At 39.5% G+C, this 22,034-nt stretch overlaps 1 protein-coding gene across 11 annotated transcripts in view; it reads left to right on the forward strand.

The window, feature by feature from the left end:
* The window catches only part of dmd (dystrophin), a 146,113-nt gene that overhangs the window by 91,115 nt on the left and 32,964 nt on the right, over positions 1-22,034 (forward strand). For 8 of the 11 annotated variants that reach the window (XM_077583341.1, XM_077583371.1, XM_077583351.1 and 5 more), the window contains 20 exons: positions 254-424; positions 507-629; positions 710-844; positions 1,527-1,679; positions 2,182-2,352; positions 4,903-4,929; positions 5,999-6,121; positions 6,212-6,384; positions 6,456-6,591; positions 12,314-12,489; positions 12,589-12,736; positions 14,401-14,514; positions 14,722-14,871; positions 14,947-15,045; positions 15,125-15,221; positions 15,313-15,482; positions 16,929-17,046; positions 17,288-17,499; positions 17,618-17,772; positions 18,642-18,831. In XM_077583341.1, the coding sequence (XP_077439467.1) occupies positions 254-424; positions 507-629; positions 710-844; positions 1,527-1,679; positions 2,182-2,352; positions 4,903-4,929; positions 5,999-6,121; positions 6,212-6,384; positions 6,456-6,591; positions 12,314-12,489; positions 12,589-12,736; positions 14,401-14,514; positions 14,722-14,871; positions 14,947-15,045; positions 15,125-15,221; positions 15,313-15,482; positions 16,929-17,046; positions 17,288-17,499; positions 17,618-17,772; positions 18,642-18,831 (2,841 nt within the window). The remainder of the gene's footprint in view (positions 1-253; positions 425-506; positions 630-709; positions 845-1,526; positions 1,680-2,181; positions 2,353-4,902; positions 4,930-5,998; positions 6,122-6,211; positions 6,385-6,455; positions 6,592-12,313; positions 12,490-12,588; positions 12,737-14,400; positions 14,515-14,721; positions 14,872-14,946; positions 15,046-15,124; positions 15,222-15,312; positions 15,483-16,928; positions 17,047-17,287; positions 17,500-17,617; positions 17,773-18,641; positions 18,832-22,034) is intronic. The other 3 variants (XM_077583303.1, XM_077583331.1, XM_077583361.1) reach the window with 1 other exon arrangement.

Raw genomic sequence — 22,034 nt, forward strand, 5'->3', positions numbered from 1 at the left:
ATAAGTATCATTAAAATAAAACTTTTTGTGACTTTTAGATTTCGGAATGAACGCTTTTAAGTGACAGAAAATATTTCTGAGCACTTTTGCCTATTCAGCACTATTCAGCCTAATGAACATTAGATTTAGGTTGAAGAAGTGTGACCCCCCCCCCCCCCAAAAAAAAAAAAATTTAATGCCCGCCCTGTAATTTCTTTCTGCGGACGGGTCTGGATATGGCTTACTATATGATATCTGGCTTGTGTGTGTGTAGGTACTGCATGCCGAGCTGGAGCTGACAAGGAAAAAGATGGAGGAAGTGAAAACGTTGGCAAATGAGCTCATGACAACCAGGGGAGAGAATTGCCAGGCCCAGGTGGGGCCTAAAGTGGAGCTTCTGACCCAGAGATTTGACACCGTTGCTCAACGCATCACCTCCGGACCGGTGGGACACAACAAACAACCAGCAATAATTCTCTCAAAGTTTCTTTTGTTGTAATTATGACAGCTTCACCGTTACATTTCAGACAGCAGCATCGGCCAAAGAACTGGAGCAGTACCACCGCGAAGCTCAGATCTGGTTGGATCTTTTGGAGGAGGAAGCGAAACAGGGGGAAAACCTGAAGGAAGAGGACTTCCAGGAAGACAAGGTCGCTGAAGAAGGGAGAACAGCTCTATCGGTCATCTTTGTGACATTTGACCTCTAGTCTAAAGAGTTCATTCTGTGTAGGACTGTGAGGAAGGTGCAGTGAAGGAATTATTGCTGAGAGGTGAGAATCTGCAGAAGAGAGCCCCGGATCAGGACAAGAGAGAACAGATCAGACTGAGACAAAAGCAGCTCGGCAACAAGTACAACACTGTCAAGGTAACATGCACATAAAACACAGACAGCGAATTAGAAAAGTTCATGCCATGTTTTTGGTGTCATATTTTGCGGTATATCTATGATTTGTACTATTTATACAGGGTGGCCCAAAAAAACGATACACCGGGTTTTTTTTCTGTTCTGTTTTGGAAAAAAAAATTTTTTTTTGAAGTTGTCATGTGTGAAGCTTTATCATGCCCTAAAGCGTCTGTCTGCCCTCGGGACAGATTTTGTGCAAACGCCTGCTCTAGGAGTTCTGTTTCTTCATCAGTGGTGGTGGATATCATAAATTGTACGACACACTGGAACAGTTTGACCGACGTAAAGTTTCTCAAACTGCCTGTGGCAATTTTGCAACACCGTTCTGTGCTCAAAAGCCACAGCGGGTTATGAAAAGCTAGCATCTTTTTTTGTGTGATCTAAATTGGCGAGCCAAATCGATCATACCCGTATAAAAACTGCTAAACTAAGCTGTCAAATGCTAATGGCCTCATGTCGGTCCGAAAATAACCCTGAAAAGAAATAGTAAAAAGGAAGTGATTAGGACTTTTGGGACACCCTGTATAGGCAATGATGAAGGTTTTAGGGGAGCATCAATTACTCATTCCTTAAATGTTCACCTCACTATTTGCGCCATCCATCGTTTGATCCAGTCTATGTGAGTTGTTGTGCGCACGTGCAGGACCTTCGTGTGCTCAGGAACAGGAAGGCGCTCGCCATTGCCCCCCAGTGGTATCAGTACCGGAGGAAGTCACATGACCTGCTGGCCTGGCTGGACGACATCCAGCGGAGTGTCGACCAGCTGCCCGACCCTCCCGAGAGCGAGAGGGTCAAGGTGACAACGCACGCACACACACAAACATATCAAGTGCGCATTCTGTACATAGCACATGGATGATTTATTTTTTGGACGACTTTTAGGTGCAACTTGCTGATGTCAATGCTCCATTCACTTCGCTTTATTTCCTTTTTATGGAAGCCCCCGCCCACCCCCCACCCCCACACTGTTGTCCACCCCACCTCCTGACTCGACATATTTGTCTTTGGTTTTCAGATGATCACTATGACATTTCGCTAAGCGGACATCAGCCTTGCCTGTCAGTGCCGTCACTGAGATTCCTCACTGCTTTGTCTTTTTGTTTATGTCCACATGCTTTCTCTTGTCCCGACACACACATACACACACACATTCCAGTGATTGTACTCATCATCAATTTAATAAAGTCTCACTAAATATTTGTCCCAGGCATACTTGTCTCACTATCCTTCCACTTACGAGTCTCAGAGTGCCTCCACCCCAAAAGAAATGACGCCCTCGGTTGGTTTTCGCCCACTAGGAAATTGTCTCTCAGATGGCCCAGAAGAAGGAGGAGCTTAAGGAGTTGCAGGGCTTAGCCAATCAGCTGTCAGAGGCTGGAGCCGCCAGTCTAGTGGAGCCCCGGCAGCTCCAGCTCAACGCACGCTGGGCTGAGGTGGAGAGCAAGCTCAAACCCTTTCAAAGACAATGTGTGAGTTCCAGTAGGCATCACCGCTTCTACTGTTTGCTAACAGAAAAATGTTAAAGTCCATTTTAACGCCAATTTTCAACTGAACTGTGTGATGAGAAACTAACAATTACTAACACTTGCCATGTGTGAGGTCTAACATGTCTCACTCGAAAATGCCTGGCGGCAAAATGTTTGCATGCTTGGAAAGTGATATACGCAAACTATCATAATTAGTACACAAATATGAGGTACTGTAAATATAATTTAGTTGTAATTACACCTGTTAAAAAAAAATACTGGATACCGGAAGTAACATTTATTTTCAGATATGAAACATAAAATGGACTCTACCAGTGGTTCTTAACTTTTTTGGAGATACTGAACACCACCAGTTTTCTATGTGCATTCACCGAACCCTTTTTTATTGAAAAATAAAATGGGATTTATTTATTTTTTTTTTTTTCAAAATGTGAACTATTCGATTTTGTTTTGCTAGGTAGCTATTTGTGATGGACTAGAATTGCTCAAGTGGAAACTCTAACTTTATAAAGTTAGGACGTTGACTCCCATCACTCAATTCAACCCTGTGGAACACCATACGTTCTGTGAATTCATATTGCACATATTCAGCTGACCTTTTTTTTTCTTTTTTCGCTTGACAGAGTATGAAGGGATTACAATAATAAAGAAATCACACAATAAACCATCACAACAGCCACAAGTCGACTTCTGAGCGCCCCAAATTTCCTGCAGCACAAATAGGCCAATCTGTAGTTTGGTTTCCACCCACCCATTTTTATTTGAATTTTCAAGACATGCGGAAATAAAACTGAATGGAAAAGCTAGAAATTCGTAAAAAGGCCCAAATTTCACCCAAAAAGTTTTCACGCTTAGAGGGGGTGAATTTTGAAGCGTATCCAAAAAAAGGAAAATACACATTTTGGCTATGGAAACAGGTTTTGCGAATAACGTTTCTAGTCCCAAAGCAGGACGTCGGACGATAAAGTATGTTTGGTGGAATGACGAAAAAGAAATATTTTTGGAATTAATTAAAGAAGTGAATATTAATGCAATTTTAGATAGAAAACAGCAAAGAAACGCTACGGTTTATCAAGAATTACAAAAGCAAACTCATACGACGTCATCGCACATCTTCTTTTTTTAAATTATTGGTGGATCACATCTCTACGGTGTATACTGCCACCTACAATACAGCGGCGGCGTGCCCTCTCAATATTCGCAAAAGAAGAACAGATGGAAACGGGCATACGTCGCATGTCCTTTTTGCGCATTTTCAGTAAATTTGAAAAAAGAAACATGTCAGTGAGAACAGTGACTTTGACATTAGTTTTGCTTTTATGACCCTTCAAAATACAAAACAGCAAAAACAAGACTAAAATGTCTTTTGATGGCGAAATGGCTTATTTACAGCAATAAAACTATGAAACGCGACACACCGCAAGGCTTGAATTGAATTTTTTGGTGTTCTTCATTCGCTCCATAGCTGCGCCATCTTTCCTACGTACGACCTACCGCGATACATTCTGTTTCTACCACACATATGCTTACTCTATTCAGGTATAAGGTTCCCAGACTTGGCATTTCTCTTCCATATGATTGACGTGACAAGCCGAGATTCACCGCCTAATATTTCAATTAATCTTCTACTCAAAAGCTGTGCTGATTTCAAATCCAGAGCGGAACAACACCGCCATCTACAGGGATCTGTTAGCCATTACAGTGGTTTACAAATCCAAATTTTTAAGGGTGGGCCAAAAAATCGATTCTCATAAGAATCGCAAATCTCATTTAGTACGATTCAGAATCGATTTTAAATGTCCCAAAATCGATTTTATTTAAATTATTTTATACTGTCTTGCCTGTGTCTGTGTGTGCCTTTATTTGGAGCGCTGTTCATGGTGTACCCGGTTTGGCCACTGAGGGGCAGTGTGGTTCCACGCGGTCTAATACACTGTTAAGTTGTAGCCGCATTAGAGAGTAGAAGGAAAAGTTATTCCAATAAAAGTTTTTTTTTCAGCATGGAGCCGTTCTTTTGAGTGATAAAAGTGCCGCGAGTAGCACGTTAATTAGCATTAGCGAGTCAGACTGGAGTAGATCATTACAATTCCTTGCACATCTATAAATTGAAGCAAAAATCATTGTCAATCAAATCATTTTGAAGCAAAAATCGTTCTTAATCGAAATTCGATTCAGAATAGAATCGCAGGCCCCAAAATCGGAATCGAATCGAATTGTGAGACAGTCAAAGATTCTCACCCCTACTAATTTTGCAGACAAGCAACTAAAATCAGTGGAAGTAAGTGGTTGGATTAAAATTGATAAACATTCCATGGCAGTGAATGAGTTAATAGTTCCAGTTATATTTATATGATATATTTTTAAGATGAATAATCTTTAGTTACTTCAGTAATTACTTTGGTCAACCTATAATCACAGTTCCTGTTTGAGTTTTTTCACCATGTGTTTCGTTCAAGAAAAATCACGTTTGAATCTCATTGGTTTCTCTGTCTGGTTCTGTGTCACCGCATGCCAACCAATGACATTACGCAGTCTGCCGGTGTGCCAATCACTGACAATGTATGTATCCCTCCATCCAATCATGTGCACACACCAACATACACTTACTGTGATGAGCTTGGACAAAATGCACATCTGATTTGTTTGGACTGAGAGCTCAGAGATTATAGTGGGTGTTCTCAGATAAAACATGTTGCAACGTATTGCTGTGGATTTTGTCCAAATATGAAGTCATCATGAAAGCAAGGGAAACACGTAGTTTGTATTACACTATATTTTGTATTTAACCCATTCACTGCCATTGACGGCTATAGACGTCAAAAATTCATTTGAACTATTTCTATTAGTTTAGCGTTTTTTCCCACTTTTGTTAACAAGAGCATGAAAACATAGGAAAAAAATGTACATTTAGAACAGATATAAAAATTTGTGATTATTCGTGAGTTAACTCGTGAAGTCATGTGATTAATTACGGGAAAAAAATCATCGCCTGACGCCCCTAATTTTTAATAATCTGTTCTCTTTTTTTAATCGCGGCAGGCGATTACATTTTTTAATTGTAATTAATTGCATGATTTCAATAAATAACTCACGATTAATCACACATTTTATATCTGTTCTAAAAGTACAATATTTTTTTTCTAGGTTTTCATACTCTTAACAAAAGTGGAAACAAATGTTAAACAGAACCGAAATATTTCAAATGAATTTTTGACGTCTATAGCCGTCAATGGCAGTGAATGAGTTAATAAATACAATCTAATCACGCTCAGTGAGAGCATGGCATAAGGACAAAAATGAAATATAAAAAACGCTGAGCTGGGCATATTAGCATGCTAACTGGTAATGGATTGGATTTACAAAAAAATGTCTCACTTTGGTCAACAACTCTCAGCATTTGTTACTTTTTTTTAGTCATGATAATCGTAAACTATTTAAATCAATAGTGCCAATGTTAGTAAGTAGTCTGGGAGTTTGGGGATCTTTCTTGTAGAATTGTGTGTGGAAATGTGTGTTCTGGATTAGTCTTTTTTTTTTTTTACAATTTTGTTTTATGACACACATAGTCAGTCAGTTGTGAGCTTGTTATGGTGCGTGCTCATTTCCGTGTGTGTACTTGTGTGTGTAGGATTACCTGGCAGAGCTGCAGGCGCTGTTGCGCTCGGTGGCCGAGGCGGACTTCAAACTGAACTCCCCGGAATACTGGCCCGCAGCTTATTACAACCTACCTCAGCAAGAGCACTGCCTGAAGGTCAGTGCTCCGTTGCGGGTTGGAGTCGAAACACCCCGACTGAACCAAACGCGCAAAGAATCATTCTAACCTCCACATATGCACACACAGGAAGTGAAAGCAATCATTGACAAACTGCGAAGTCCAGTGGAGACGGCGCTGTCCCGCAAAAAGGAAGCGGCAGCTGGTGCCCGACCTCTGCAGGGCCAGCGCATCCACGAAAGCGCAGCCCTCCTCGGAAACAACTGGGACAAACTGAGCAAGCTGCACAAAGACCGGCTAATGTAAGCGAGAAAAAACGGGACGGGGTGGAAGAAAAGGCAATTTTACACATAATGCGCGTGTGCACTTCAAGGCGCTGGCAGGACTGCAACATCAAGTGGCAGAAGTTTGTAGCAGACCAGAGGGCGCTTGAGGAGTGGCTTCGTGAAGCTGAGGGTGTCCTCAAGATGGCCGAGACCGAGCCGGCAGCACCGAGGCAGCACCTTCGGGTATCATAAGTCACACAAAAAATGGAGACATTTTATGTCGAATGCTGCAAACACTCATTCCGTATTGACACCTTGCAAAAACAGCGACATAGAAAGTGCAAGTGCGGAGATCTTCTTCAATGTTCATTCAAAGTATAACATCATCCAACAAGGTTGAGGCGGTGTTGTGACATGGTTGCTGACATTCATCAACATTCAGATTACGTTTTTGTTTGTTTTTTCTGGAGAGCTCAGTATTCGGTAATTTTACCAATTTGAGATGTCATCATCAAATATATTTTTTAAATTCATTTTTATTTTGTATGTGAGCGAGTACGTGTATGTGCATGTGCGTGTGTGCGTGTATTCATTAGTTCACCTAAAACCTATAAAAAAAAATCCCATACCGTTCACCTAAACCGAAAACATCAGAACCCAGCCAGAGCCGTGAGGCTGTCAAGAGACCCGAGGAAGGACCAAAGAAACGAAGAAGGAAAGTGAAATCCAGCACCGACCAGACACCACCCACCGGGCCACCAACCAGAGTCCTTCACCAACCCCAGAAACATCCAAATTCCAACAAATCAGGGATTTGAGAGAAAAAACATTCAGATTGCGTTACATTCAAATGACGTGATGCATTCACACTTTGACTGAAAATGACATCGCAGTAAGAGCGCACCTATTTTCTGGGTTTGGTCATGTGACGTTCGCAAGATGAGCCCTTAGGCACTGTGATGACATTTTGGCTGCCCCTTGAGATGGATAAAAACGGGGGGGGGATTTTGCTGCTTAATTCGTATTCAACAAATATGAATCAGAATACTGTGTTTATACTAAATGGTACGCATTGGAACAAATTATTGTAAAGATTAAAGAACGTTTTTTACTTGACTTCTTGGAGGGATCCGCAATGCCAACATTCAGACAAACTATAAAAGTGAAGACTGATAGGATTGCCCTAAACATTTTAAATTAATTGAATTGAGCCTGTGCGGCAGGAGTACCGCTAATGCTACATGGGTTCCCTCTAGTGGTATGCCAAAGTATTACTGCCAAGCACATTGCATTGTATTTGTAAATTTGACACATTTGCATATAGACTAGCTATTTGTTTTTAAACATTTATTTAGGTACACTTTGTGCAATATATTTTAATTGAATCACTATTTCGATTTATTTTTCGTGATCATGTTTATTGGCTTACAATAATATTAATGATACTTTTTAGGAATCCAACCTGTCTTGTTTTTCTACTATGCAACTATTTTTAATGTTGCTCATAATGGTGGTACTTGGAGAACCATTTTTTTTTCAGGTGGTGGTTGGGGGAAAAAGTTTTAATAGAAAAAAATGAGTGCTGTCAAAGTTAAATCGTTGACTGATTAATTAACTCATTCACTGCCATTGACGGCTATAAACATCAAATATTCATTTGAACTATTTCTATTAGTTTAACATTTTTTTCCACTTGTTGAAAATCTAGATTTTTTTTATTGTACATTTAGTTTTGTACATGAAGTTTGTGATTTATCGTGAATTAACTAGTGAAGTCATGCGATAAATTACGATTAAAAACTTTAATCGCCTGACGCCCCGAATTTTTAATAATATTTTCTTTTTCTTTTTTTGTTATTCATTCACTGCCGTTGACGGCTATAAACGTCAAAAATTCATTTGAACTATTTCTATTAGTTTCACATTTTTTTCCACTTTTGTTAACAAGAGTATGAAAACCTATAATTGTTTTTATTGTACATTTAGAACATATAGAATGTGTGATTAATCGAGAGTTAAATAGTAAAGTCATGTGATTAATTACAATTAAAAACATTTAATCTCCACTTGCCCCTAATTTTTAATAATCTTTTTTTTTTAATGAATTTATGGCAGTGAATGAGTTAATCACAAAAAGTTATCGCATTAATCCTAAATTAACGCAGATTAATCGCACTATTAATTTTGACCATAGATTATCCTTTAGCATGACAGCGGATGGCTACGTTTAAGGTAGCACATGTTATTTTTTAGCAAAGTACATGCATTAAAGTGAAGCATTTAATAAATGTTTGCGTATCACATTTAGAATATTTGTTCATGTCAAAATATCGGGGTAGTTTTTTTTCCATTTTAAATTATGCAAGTAATTAACTGGTTAGAAAAAGAGGAGGATGAGCGTGTGCAGTGGATTAAAAAATGTTGAAGACGTCCTCATAACATTAAATGTCCCAAAAAAATGAACACGTAACCAGTGCTCTTCAAATTTGGCAGGAAAAAAATATTGATAATATATTTTTTATTAAGCGATTAATTGTGATTAATCAAAATGCTAAGAAGTTATTAATCTGATTTTAAAAAATGTAACGTTGACAGCTCTAAAAAATAAATAGAATTTGCTTTTCATTTACTGAAGACAAAAGTGAAAGCAAGAAGAGCCACAAACAAGCAGCAAGATAGCAAAGAAGGCCTGGAAAAACATTGATAGGGTCAAAACTCCGTTTCAGGCGCAAATGATTTTAAATTGTTTACTGTTTTAAATTGTTTACAATTAAGCCAGCTGTCCAGATTGATTATCTACTATAAAATGATTTCATCTAGAAATGTCGTTTTTGTGATTGTGATGTTTGTGAAATCTCTTAAATGGAATCGCATCTTGATTGTTTGGTTTCAAAATCATTGTTGTGGTCTATAAAGACAGAATCGGGTCATTCCACTAAACGCAGTCATCGTCCAAATACTTTGTGATTTTGTTTGACACCCAAAACTGTTTTATGGGCACTGTTGATTATTGTTCATTGCTAAAAGAAAAATACCCTGTTGATTTTAACTCATTCATTGCCATTGACGGCTATAAACGTCAAAAATTCCTTTGAACTACTTCTGTTAGTTTAACATTTTTTTCCACTTTTGTTAACAAGAGTATGAAAAAATTATTGTATATTTAGAACAGATAAAATTTGTGATTAATCGTGAGTTAACTCATGAAGTCATGCGATTAACTCTTTGACTGCCAGACGTTTCCAGAAAAGGGATGCCGTCAGTGCCAGCCGATTTAAGCATTTTGACTGATCTTTCAAGGTCCACAGAAAATTTTGTGTTTGGACTATAGAAACACACATACTACCAAATGAAAGATTGGACTCTCATCTTTCATCAGATAAAAAAGTTTGTTTCTACCTTATTCCGTTTTTCAGTAATCAACAATAGAAAATGGTTAGTTTCACCCAAATGCTCTGTTTTGAAACGATATTATTTCATGCACTCTAGTGAATTTGACACCTTTTTTTTCCATGAATGATGCCACAAACACCTAAACAGTGCTTTACTTCTGTAAAACATTACCACCAATGAAAAAGTGTTTTTTGATAGCAAAATACGTTTATTTACATTCAACAGTGTAACAATTTGACAAAACAATTTGGCAAACTGTTTACAAATGTGTGCAACCGTGGTAGTATTTACAATTGTGTGGATGTTTCAAATACAGTTTTTCTTTTTGTAACACTCCCCTACGTGCAAGGGGACGCAGCAGGATTTGCACAACAGATGAGTTTCACTGCGATTGCAGACGCTACACTTTCTTGCTGGCTTTTTTTCCGGGGAATAGCAAGTATATACTGCAGTGTGTGTTTGGCCATGTTGCCATCAAGTCTACTCTCAGGATCATGATACGGTGACGTTACGGTGGTGTTACGTCTGGCTACCTCATGTCCTTCACTTCCTATACCGGGTGGTTGATCCATCTTATCCGCTCCATTCATGGTGGCATCGTAGTCCATAACCAGTGTCTTCTCCGTGATCAGACTGTACCCACTCCTCCGATGAATATGCATTGGACTCGGGGCACTCTTCGTCGTCCGATTGAACGTCCGCCTATGCCAAAGTGCTCGGGTGTGCTCCGCGTTTTCTGGCGTTAGCATCGCTAGCCGGTGAGGCTTTATGACGTGATCATAGCCGCCGCGTCAACGCTTCCAACTTCGGCGTCAACCTCGTAGTCACCATCGTCATCATCGTCGTCATCAATGGGCTCTTTAGCATTGGTTGATGCTTCTCTTCTTTGAAAAAAATGATCAAGCGTGAGCTGCTTGCCACCGGTCACCATTTTCGCTTTCTCAGCCATTGTCAACACTCTAGCTCCGCCTCACGTCTTCTACTACTGACGCCTACCCGATTTTGTCCAAATAGTCATCGCTGCCATCTAGGGGCCAAAAATAGTCATTATACTAACTAGATCTGCTTGATACTTTCAGCACAGCTGGCCAAGGCTTTCCTCCACCCGTTTCCAAAAAAAAACTTGGTGAACGTCTTTTAACGTCTTTGGCGCTCCTCTGTAGGATTTTACTAAACGTTATTTAACATTTTTGGCAGTCAAAGAGTTAATTTAATTTAATTTTAATTATCGCCTGACAATATGATTATTAAAAATTAGGGGTGTCAGGCAATACATTTTTTTAATCGTAATTAATCGCACGACTTCAATAGTTAACGCACGATTAATCACACATTTTATATCTGTTCTAAATGTACAATAAAAAAAAGGTTTTCAGACTCTTGTTAACAGAAGTAGAAACAAATGTTAAACTAATAGAAATAGTTGAAATGATTTTTTGACGTTTATAACCGTCAATGGCAGTGAATGAGTTAAATGATATGAAGTGCGTCCACTAAACGGCCGAAATGTTCAGCCCAAGCTGTCGAGGCAGATAGTCCTCTAACAAAGTTTGCAAACTAAAGATTTTGAGTGCTACTCAGCACAAGATGGCCAAGGTAGCTGAAGTCAGTGATCAAAAGGAATGTGTCCAGTCCGCTTTGCAGGTGTCTGTGATCAGCTTTCACACGCCTCACGCACAGACAGCCATGCATACCAGACCATCTGCTAGTTGATACCCAATCTGCACCCAACCTCTTTGAATGCACTTGACTGCATATTTATTTTCAAACCCTCAACAGATCTTTAGTCAACTATTTCCAGCAACAATGTTTGTCGTGACGGTGAACTAACTCTTGCTTTAGTTCTGTTGTCCTATTTAGGACCTTATTTACTTGCAAAAACAGATTTGAATTTGACTGCTTGGCACACTCAGATTGCATCTAGCAAATGCGCAAAATTGCCTTGTTTCATTTTCCATGTTCACATTAGTGAGAAAAAAAAAAGATGCATCGGGGAGAATGGATCTTTTCTGCTCGTGCAAACATTTTTGAAATGCCAGAAACCCAAAAAAATAGCGGAATATGTTGTCTATTCAGAAATGCTGTTTTGGAGAGTCTGAACGATTTGAGAAGCAATCACAAGAAGGAGTCATGTTATATCGCCTATGGCAACTGTGCATTCTGTACATCTGGGTCATTTCAGTGCATTGTGATGATAGGTGCTGGCCTCTCCCGGTTTTATACACGCAGGATGAGCGGATACGTCAAATTCACGCTCACTTAGGATGCGTTAAATCAAACAAAGCATCATTTTTAATGGGGGCTGCGTCCCCTGAATTATAGGAGCAATACATTTATTTTTTGTAACTCAGTAATGTCTTTGTTTCCCTCTTCCACTAACCCCTCCAATTCCATCACTTCAACCTTCATTCAGCCCTTCCCAAATAGTCCATGACTGAAAACCATCATAGGTACCAGAAGCACAAAACCACCTTCTTCGATTTGACACCTGCTCTTTGGATAAATGAAGCCCTAAAGTTGAGTTAAAAAAAAAAAAAACGTTAAAATCGGTATTGTGTGTGTGCTTGTGCAGGACCTGACAGAAGCGATACCACTGCAGGAAATGGTGTTGAACCGAGTGACCTCTGCAGGCGAGGAGATCAGCCAGATGAGTACGCCAGATGATGTCGCCCGCCTGCGAGCGCAACTCAAATTCCTAAATGCTCGCTGGGCACACGTCTGCGAGCAGCTTAATGAGCGCAAGAGAAGGTGCGTGCGTGCGTGTGTGTATGAAGACAATTTATTGCGATAATAAAAAAAAAAAACAATTGTAGTAATCCCATTTTGACGGTGACATCCTGTCTGCAGATCGGCAGAAGCGCACGCCAAAACGGCACACCTACACGAGGCCACGGGTTTGATGCTGGGTTGGCTGGACAAGGCGGAAGGGGTTCTGGGCATCCCCCTGCAGCCTGCTGAGCCTCAACACATCAGAGATACGCTCGGCAAAGTGCAGGTACCCACAACAAACATTGCATCATTCACTACTACCACAGTGTGTGTATGGAAGCCATTTGAGTATTTATTCAATATTATTTGCAAGCAATTTAAGGGGCATGTACAAGTTTGTTCATTGTCCTCAATAGTAGATCAAATGTGGCAGACTAGTAGATTAGAGGGCTGGGTATCGATTCTAATTCCTCAATCGATTCGATTTCGATTCACAAGAGTTCAGTTCGATTCGATTTTTTTTCCCCTGGTTCGATTCACTTCAGTTATATTGAATGATCACTTAAGTGCAACAAGATATTTTATAATTGTAATTCAATAATTGTGGAAATACATTTAAAAGATTCTGAATTGTCTGAAGTCATTTCTTTCATAAATGTAAGATACAAAAGAAAGCCTTTGGTCTTTAAAATTATATTTTCTTATGAATTTATGGGAAAAATAGATATTAAAATAATCACTTTATGGTTTTCTCGATATCAGGCTCACAAATTAAAATCGATTCAATATTGATTATTCAAATTTTTTTTTAAACCCAGCCCCAGTAAACAACTTTGTTACTAGTGTGACAATTTGACAAATGCAGGCTCCTCCTACTACTGGTGACATTGTAATATTCTACTAGTTAACAACTAGCCTTTCATGAATACTATTAGCACACAGATGCCAGAGAGTGCATTTTTGCCTCTCTAGTAACATGTAGTTACTAGTAGGATTCTACTAGCGCTCTCTAGTCATTCATAGCGTGCTGAATTGCTCGTGAGGACATGATCCTTTAACTGGATATCAAATAGATGCTCTGTGTGTACATATAAAGGGGCGGGGTTAATTTAAATCTTAAGCTTTTAGAGTTGTAAGTGAGATGCAGTAATATTGCACTATTATCATGATCCCAAAATTGCTCACTGTTCATATTTAACTAATAAGTATTTATCCTTAACTCATTCACTCCCAGACGTTTTCACTGAAGCAACCCCCTTTGCTCCCGGCTGTTTTACTGGATTTTGACAGATTTTGAAAGGCCTACAGAATATTGTGTTCTTTTGCTATAAAAACATGGAACCTACCAAAAGACTTGATTGTTTCTGTTTTGCAGCAATTAGCATTAGAATATAACTAAGTTTCATAATGATTCACAAATCTGTTGAAAACACTGGGGAAAAGAGCTTGTTGCAACATGGCCCTGGCTGATCTCTTATACTCTGCTGCCACCTGTGGGCCGTTTTCTTTTTTAATAACTACCATTGCTTTAAGTGACCTCTTCATATCAGAGGCTGCATCAAAGCTTTCTGTATGCTCTAGCACAGGTTTTTATGTTTTGTTTAGTTTTATGCTAGAGCAGGGGTGCTCAAATTCGGGAGCCCCTATCCAGCCTGTTTTCCGTGTTTCCCTCCTGCAGCGCAGCTGAATCTAATGATCAGCTAATCAGCAAGCTTTGCAGAAGCCTTATAACGATCCTGATCATGAATCAGGTGTGTTAGTGGAGAGAAACATGGAAAACAGGCTGGATAGGGGCTCTCCAGGACCGAATTTGAGCACCCCTGCTGTAGCATGAAACTAAACAAAACATAAAAACGTATAAATACGTTTTTGGGGACCATGGCAATATTTAAACTAGAACTTTATTATACATTCTTGTGTGTGCTTTCAATTCTTTCATTTGTGTGTCAGGCATGTGTGGATGAACTTCCCAGCAAGAAAGCAGCAGTGATGGATCTGAACATGCGCCAGATTCCCACTGACAAACAAAAAGACATCAGGATCATCAACACTCGCTGGGAGCAGGTCCGCATGCACAAATCAGAATTTCAGCACTTTACATACTGTAACCGTAATATTTTAAAAGGCTTGTTCAACTTTAAATCTCGTTATGTAGGCAGATAGAAAGAAATGCTATTCGCCTTTTAACAAGACCGAGTAGCACTCGATGATTTTGACGTATGAATGTTGTGCTAATGTGATGCAGCGCTAACTTTTTATGTCCTCACTTAGGTGTCCAGGGCTCTGCCTGAACGACAGCTAGAGATTGAGAATCTGCTCCAAGAATTGGAGAGGCTTCAGGTTCAGTTGGACTATCTGTCTGGCTGGCTGTCCAGAACCAGAACGCAGCTGGAGCACAGTCCAGATGAGCCCCCGCCCGGTGTAGGTTACACACACACACACTCCCTCACATTTAGAGCTGTGTACATAATGCATCATGTCCATACACTATGGCAGCTCGTCGAGGAAGTCCAAGTCAAGCAGCCCGAAGTTGATTCGGTTCTTCAGCGAGCTAATCACTTGTACAAAGAAATTACTCCAAGCCAGGCCGATAAGGTGTGACAATCAAACACAACAAGCATACAATGAATATTGTGGCGGGACGATGATGTCTTGTATATTTTGGTGGCGCCAGGTCAAGTACATGAAGATGAGAGAAGACTGGACTGTCATCACGGAGTTGCTGAGGCAGCATCAGGAAAGGAAAAACCTCCTCGTGGCCAAGAAAGCTAGTAAGTCTTTCAAGTTAGTTACCAGTACCGCTCGTTGAAGTGATTCCGTGATCATAATAATGTGGTATGAAATTTGACGTGCGCGCGCCAGGTGAAATGCTTACGGGGAGCTCCCAGGCCGATTCTGCCGCCCTGGCGCAGTTCAACAAGAATTGGGCGGAGCTCACCGACTGGCTGACCATGCTGGACAACATGGTGCAGAACAAGCGCGTCGTCGTGGCGGACCTGGATGACATCAATGAAAACATTGGCCAGCTCAAGGTCAACAACTCTCAACCTGCACATCGTTCTAAATAGCCACCCACAGTACATACAGAGGCCCCTGGTGTCAAAATATGAAAAAAACATGAATGGATCATCTGCACTCTTTCAGTTTAGTAGAAAGAATCCTCACATCAACGTATTGCTTTCTCCTGGCCATTGAAGTGCTTGTGTAAGATAAACAGAATGCTGTACAAATTTGCCGATCACTACTGTTCTACACGTTAGCATTAGCAGCTAGCTTTGTTGCGCGAGTGATCACCGCTAAGAATTGGAACCGTTTTACGGCGTGTTAACCGCCACTGTTTGGGCTGCCTGCTCCAAACTGTCTGTGTGGTATTTTCAAGAATCAATCTTGTATTTATTTACTTTTTTTTTTTTTCAGTATTTTTTACATTTTAGCACAGAGAGCTATTAAACAGTATGCATTCACTAGCACGCAACGCTAACTTTTCTCCTAGATGTGTATTCTTCTTTATCTCTTATTATTAACTCATTCACTGCCATTGACGGTTATAGATGTCAAAATTCATTTGAACTATTTTGATTAGTTTAAAAAATGTTTCCACTTTTGTTAACAAAAGTAGGAAAACCTAAAAAAATTTAATAAAATTTTGATTAATCGGGAGTTAACTAGTGAAATCATGCAATTATTTACGATTACATATTGTTATCGCTTGACGGCCCTAATTTTTAATAATCTTATGTATTTAAAAAAAAAATATATATATATTTTAATAATTTTTTCAAATTTGTAATATTCATTTCTTTTTAAAAAAGAAGACTTTTTTTAATCTTTTCTTTTTAAAAAAAAAAATGTTTAAATCGTTTTTTACTTATTAGAATATTTTTTTTATTTTTAATCATCTTTTCTTTAAAAAATAATTGTAATTATTTAAAAAAAATCAATAATCTTCTATTTAAAAAACATTTTTATTTTTTATTTTTAATATTTTCTTTTAAAAAAGATTATTAAAAATTAGGGGCGTCCCGCGATGAATTTTTTTAATCATAATTAATTGGATGACTTATCTAGTTAACTTTATATCTGTTCTAAATATACAATAAAACATTTTTTTCTAGGTTTTCATACTTTTGTTAACAAAAGTGAAAAAAAAAGTTAAATTTATAGAAATAAAGTGAATTTTTGACATCTATAGCCGTTAATGGCAGTGAATGAGTTAATATGATAAACTGAGGGTATAGATTACTATACTGAGGGTATGGTTTGTAAACTGAGGGTACATATGAGTAAATTTGGTGTGCAGGCTATTAAATTTAGATGAGAGATTAGTAAACTGAGAATACAGATTAGGAAATCTAGAGATCAAATGACTAAACTGAGGTTACAGATTGTCAATAAATATCATTTTTCTCATACCTGGCATTAGAGGTCCTCTGTATTGACATGCAGAAATACCTAAAAGATTGATTTTTTGGGTCCAGGCATCCTTGCAAGAGCTAGAACAGCGTCGCCCTCTGCTGGAGAGACAAGTCACAGCAGCCCAGAACCTAAAGAACAAAACCAGCAACCAGGACACACGAAACGCAATCACTGAGCGCAGTAAGATACATTCTCAATTGGTTAGAGGTGGCAAAAGTATTCTGCAGTTATTTGTGTTAAAAAACAAATTCAGCATGGCATGAAATAGTCCCCCCCGCCCCCATACTGTATATGAATATGATGCTTAACTTTACTAAAACAACAGAGTTGTCTTAAATGTGGATTTATTAAAAAATACTTTGTGGTAACTGTGACAAAAAAACCTACAGAATTTTCGAATATGTGACTTTTGGTCTGGTAGTTGACCGGCTTCAGGCACACTGGGAGGACTCTCTGGCCAAACTCTCAGGCAGAATCAAACAGCTTCACAACATGCTGCAGGACTCCACTGAGTGGCTGAATTCCAAACAGAGGGCGGACGCTGTCATCAAGCGGGCCAGCGAGAGGCTCGAGTCCTGGCAGGAGGTCACCTACACGGTGGATGCTCTTGCACGCCAGAATGGTGAACTCAAGGTGTGCTTCTTGTGAAGCTTCATCCCTCCTACTTGTGCCAGCTAATTCCTTCCCAATTAGTCATTTATGTTTGTTGTTGTTGTTGTTGTTGTTGTCGATGTTGTGTTCCTTCCCTCAGGGCTTTGCAAACGACTTGCGACAGTGGCAGGGTCAAGTGGATGAAACCAATGCGTTGGCTGACAAACTGCTGACACGTTACGCCAACGATGATACGCACAAAGTGACACAAATTAATGACAACATGGTGGCCATCTGGTCACACATCAACAAGCGGTGCGTGCACATTTTCCCTACACTGTCACCCAGTACACTTGCACTCATTAGTCAATATCAGCAACATATGAACATAAAACTGTTAACACAAGGCACAGCCAAAACAAGTAAACAATAGTCGAAATATCTACACGTCAAACTTTTGTCGGATGAAATGTCCATGTTTGGACAGACACAGGCTACAGCTCATTATGAAACTTATTTCTCATATATATATATATATATATATATATATATATATATATATATATATATATATATATATATATATATATTTATATATTAGGGGTGTGAATTGCCTAGTACCTGGCGATTCGATTCGTATCACGATTCATGTCACGATTCGATTCGATACCGATTAATCCCGATGCAAATCTATAAATTGATTATTTGCGATTTTTTTTAAACTCAAATTTAGAAAATACCAATTAGTAAACTTGTACATGCACACTGTAAGATTTGTACGAAAATGTATTTATTTATCTGAAAATTCAGGCCACTGCATTTAACAAACAGGTTGCAGTCTGTTTCATGTTTGAACAGTACTGAAATAAAATATTAGGGCTTAATGTTCCATTAATATAACATTCTTCCATGCTTAATGTGTAAATCCTAACGCTAAGTAAGACGTTTTGTTGAATATTCCCATAAAAAATTGATGTTTAAAAATCAGTTCGGCCGCATGTCGAATTGATACGAGAATTGTGCGCTGTAATATTGTGATATATTGCCGAATCGATTTTTTCTAACACCCCTAATATATATATATATATATATATATATATATATACACTCATATCAGGAAGTGCAAATACGAAATCCGGAATCTTTAAAAGTAAAGTGTGTACTGTATGTTTGTTCCTTTCCAGTGTTTCTGATAGGGAGGCGGCTATGGAAGTGGCTCTGAAGCTGCTGCAGCAGTTCTACCTCGATCTTGATATGTTCCTTAACTGGCTGAGCGAGGCTGAGACAACATGCAACGTTCTAATCGACGCCACCAATGAAGAGAAGCTGGCCCGGCAGCCTGAGGCAGCCCGGAATCTTCTGGCACAATGGAAGGTAGGGTTGAAGGTCGCGGTCACCATTCGCAAATTCACCTGCCGTAATTGATATATTTATTTATTTTTCCTGTGGCGCATTTTTGGTTTGCTGCAGAGGGATGATTGAAGTTTGGCCTTAATTTCATGACTACAATGAGGAATCAAATAGACATTTACTATTTTATAGAAGTAAAATGGATGGATTAATGGAAACCTCAACCAAGCACACAAGACTAACAACAATTACTAGACCAGTGAAAGCCTTTGAAACGTGTCAAATTGAGATTGAAATTTGGGCTTGCAAAAACCGCTCTGATTTGATTCCATCCCCAAGCGTCGACTTGCCGCCCCGGCTGACACGCCAGGAATTCTGACATGGCAACGCTTTGAAATCTGATTGGCCAAACGAAAAGAGAGAAAAAAAAAAGAACCCACGTCTCCGTGGGCGTTAAGTGAAAGCTCTGTTCTGCCAGAGAGCATATTTTGACCTTTTGACCCTCCCACACGCACATTCCGGCGGCGCATCGCACTGGCGCGACATACGTGTCATCCATGCGCACGCATCAAAGTATTTTGGGAGATGATTTTCCAATGCGTGCTGGTTAAAATTCATGCCTTCGCACACATCCTTCACATCACGCTGGCAGCTCCCTGGGCACAACAGCAGCCCTGTATGCACAGCTGAGATAGCCTTCTGTGCCCAATTAGAATGGCGGATTGCACCGCAGCCTCACTTCCACACACGCACGCACACACATGCGCGCGTCGGTACTGCAGGCAGATAACATTTAATTGGAAATTGGAGTGCGCTCCTAGTTGGTTGCATCCTTTCAAGTTGTGGACGCATCATATCCTGCCTTCTTTTTTTTATGCCTTCATTTCTTTGTGCTGCTTCTTGTCCACGTCTCTCTCCGCCTCTCTCTCTCTCTCTCTCTCTCTCTCTCTCTCTCTCTCTCTCTCTCTCTCTCTCTCTCTCACACACACACACACACATAGACGCCTAAACAGATGGCATTGTTTCACTCACTGAGAACTAATCTTCCTGAACGACAAGACGCAATAGATGGTGCAGCTCTTTCCTTGTTTACGTGCGGGACTCCTGACTTTTTTTCAGCATGTTACGAAGAAAGGTCTACCAGGTTCAGGTTGGCAGACAATAAAAAAACCTTCTCTCTGTTGCTTCGCGCTCATCATATTGTCCTCATACTTGGTCGAATTTACATTAACTGCTGTTCTTCTTTAGTCTAAAAAATCTTTTTTTTTTTTTTTTTAGCTATGTTCGAAATGGGTGTCTCATCTCGCTTTATGCAAGTGTACCATTTCTTTTCTAGAATGGGAAATGCCACACTACCCCTCATCTAGTTTTTCAAAAGATTAATGGTATATTTGAGGTCAGAGTTGTAATAGTTTTGAATATTTCAATTTCATTATAGTTTTTATTTTGTTTTGACTTTATTTTAATTCAGTTAGTTTTAATTTGTTTTAGAGCAAATGTATTAGTTTTTATTGCTTTTTAGAATGTTTCATTTTAGTGTAGCTTTTAATAGTTTTAGTAGTAGTTTTAGTTTTTTTTTACTATATGGAGTATTTATCGAGTGCAAAATTAATTCTCAAACAACTGACCTGGTTTCTTCTGCTTTTTATTATTAACTAATTAGCTTTAGTTAGTTTTTATAAACGTATGATGTAGTTTCAGTTAGTTTGAAATTTTTAAAGCATTTTCATTATTATTTTATTTATTTATTTATTATGTTCTTTCAATTTTGGAGTTTTTAACTCTTTTACTGCCAAAGACGTTAAATGACGTTCTGCAAAAACCTACGGAGGAGCGCCAAAGACGTTAAAAGACGTCCACACATTTTTTTTAATGTTTTTTTTTTAAAAGGGTGGAGTAAAGCCTTGCCCAGCTGTGGTGAAAGTTTCAAGCAGGTCTAGTGAGCCTAATGACTATTTTTGTCCCCTAGAGGGCAGCGATGACTCTCTTTTGACAAGATTGGGTAGGCGTCAGTAGAAGACGTGAGGCGGAGCTAGAGGGGACAATGGCTGGGGAAGGGAAGAGAAGAGAACATGGCGACCGGTTTGCAAGCAGCTCACGCTCGAGCATTTTTTTTCAAAGACGAAAAGCATCGACCAACGCTAAAGAGCACATTGATGACGACGATGATCATCATCAATGATGATGATGGTGACTCCCATGTTGACGCCGAAGTTGGAAGCGCTGACGCGGCGGCTATGACGACGTCATAAAGGTTCACGGGCTAGCGATGCTAACACCGGAAAACGCGGAGCACGCTCAGGCGGACGTTCAATCGGACGACGAAGAGTGCCCCGAGTCCAATGCATATTCATCGGAGGAGTGGGTACAGTCTGCTACTTGCTATTCCCCGGAAAAAAAGGCCGTCAAGAAAGTGTAACGTCTGCACGCGAAAGGGACAATCGAAAGTGAAAGTAATCTGTTGTGCAAATCCTGCTGCGTCTCCTTGCACGCAGGAGAGCGTTACAAAAAGAAAAACTGTATTTGAAACATCCACATAATTGTAAATAGTACCACAGTTGCACACATTTGTAAATTGTTTGCGAAATTGTTTTGTCAAATTGTTACACTGTTGAATGGAAATAAACGTATTTTGCAAACTAAAAACACTTTTTCATTGTTGGTGGTGGTGTATTACAGAAGTAAAGCACTATTTAGGTGTTTGTGGCATCATTCATGGACAAAAAGAAGTGTAGAATTCACTAGAGTGCATGAAATTACATCGTTTCACAAAAAGCTCTTTTTCTCCGCTTTTTGTTTCAAAACAGCATTTCGGTGAAACTAACCATTTTCTATTGTTGATTACTGAAGAACGGAATAAGGTAGAAACAAACTTTTTTCTGATGAAAGATGAGAGTCCAATCTTTCATTTGGTAGTATGTGTGTTTCCATAGTCCAAACACAACATTTTCTGTGGACCTTGAAAGATCACTCAAAATGCTTAAATCGGCTGGCACTGGCGACATCCCGTTTTTGAAAACGTCTGGCAGTCAAAGAGTTAATTTTAGATTAGATTAATTGATAAATCGTTGCCAGTTGAGGTGGCTCGGGCATCTGGTTCGGATGCCTCCTGGACGCCTCCCTGGAGAGGTGTTCCGGGCATGTCCCACCAGTGGGAGGCCCCGGGGACGACCCAGGACACGCTGGAGAGACTATGTCTCTCGGCTGGCTTGGGAACGCCTTGGGAT

This window comes from Vanacampus margaritifer, chromosome 1, assembly GCF_051991255.1.
Source record: "Vanacampus margaritifer isolate UIUO_Vmar chromosome 1, RoL_Vmar_1.0, whole genome shotgun sequence".
Taxonomy (NCBI): domain Eukaryota; kingdom Metazoa; phylum Chordata; class Actinopteri; order Syngnathiformes; family Syngnathidae; genus Vanacampus; species Vanacampus margaritifer.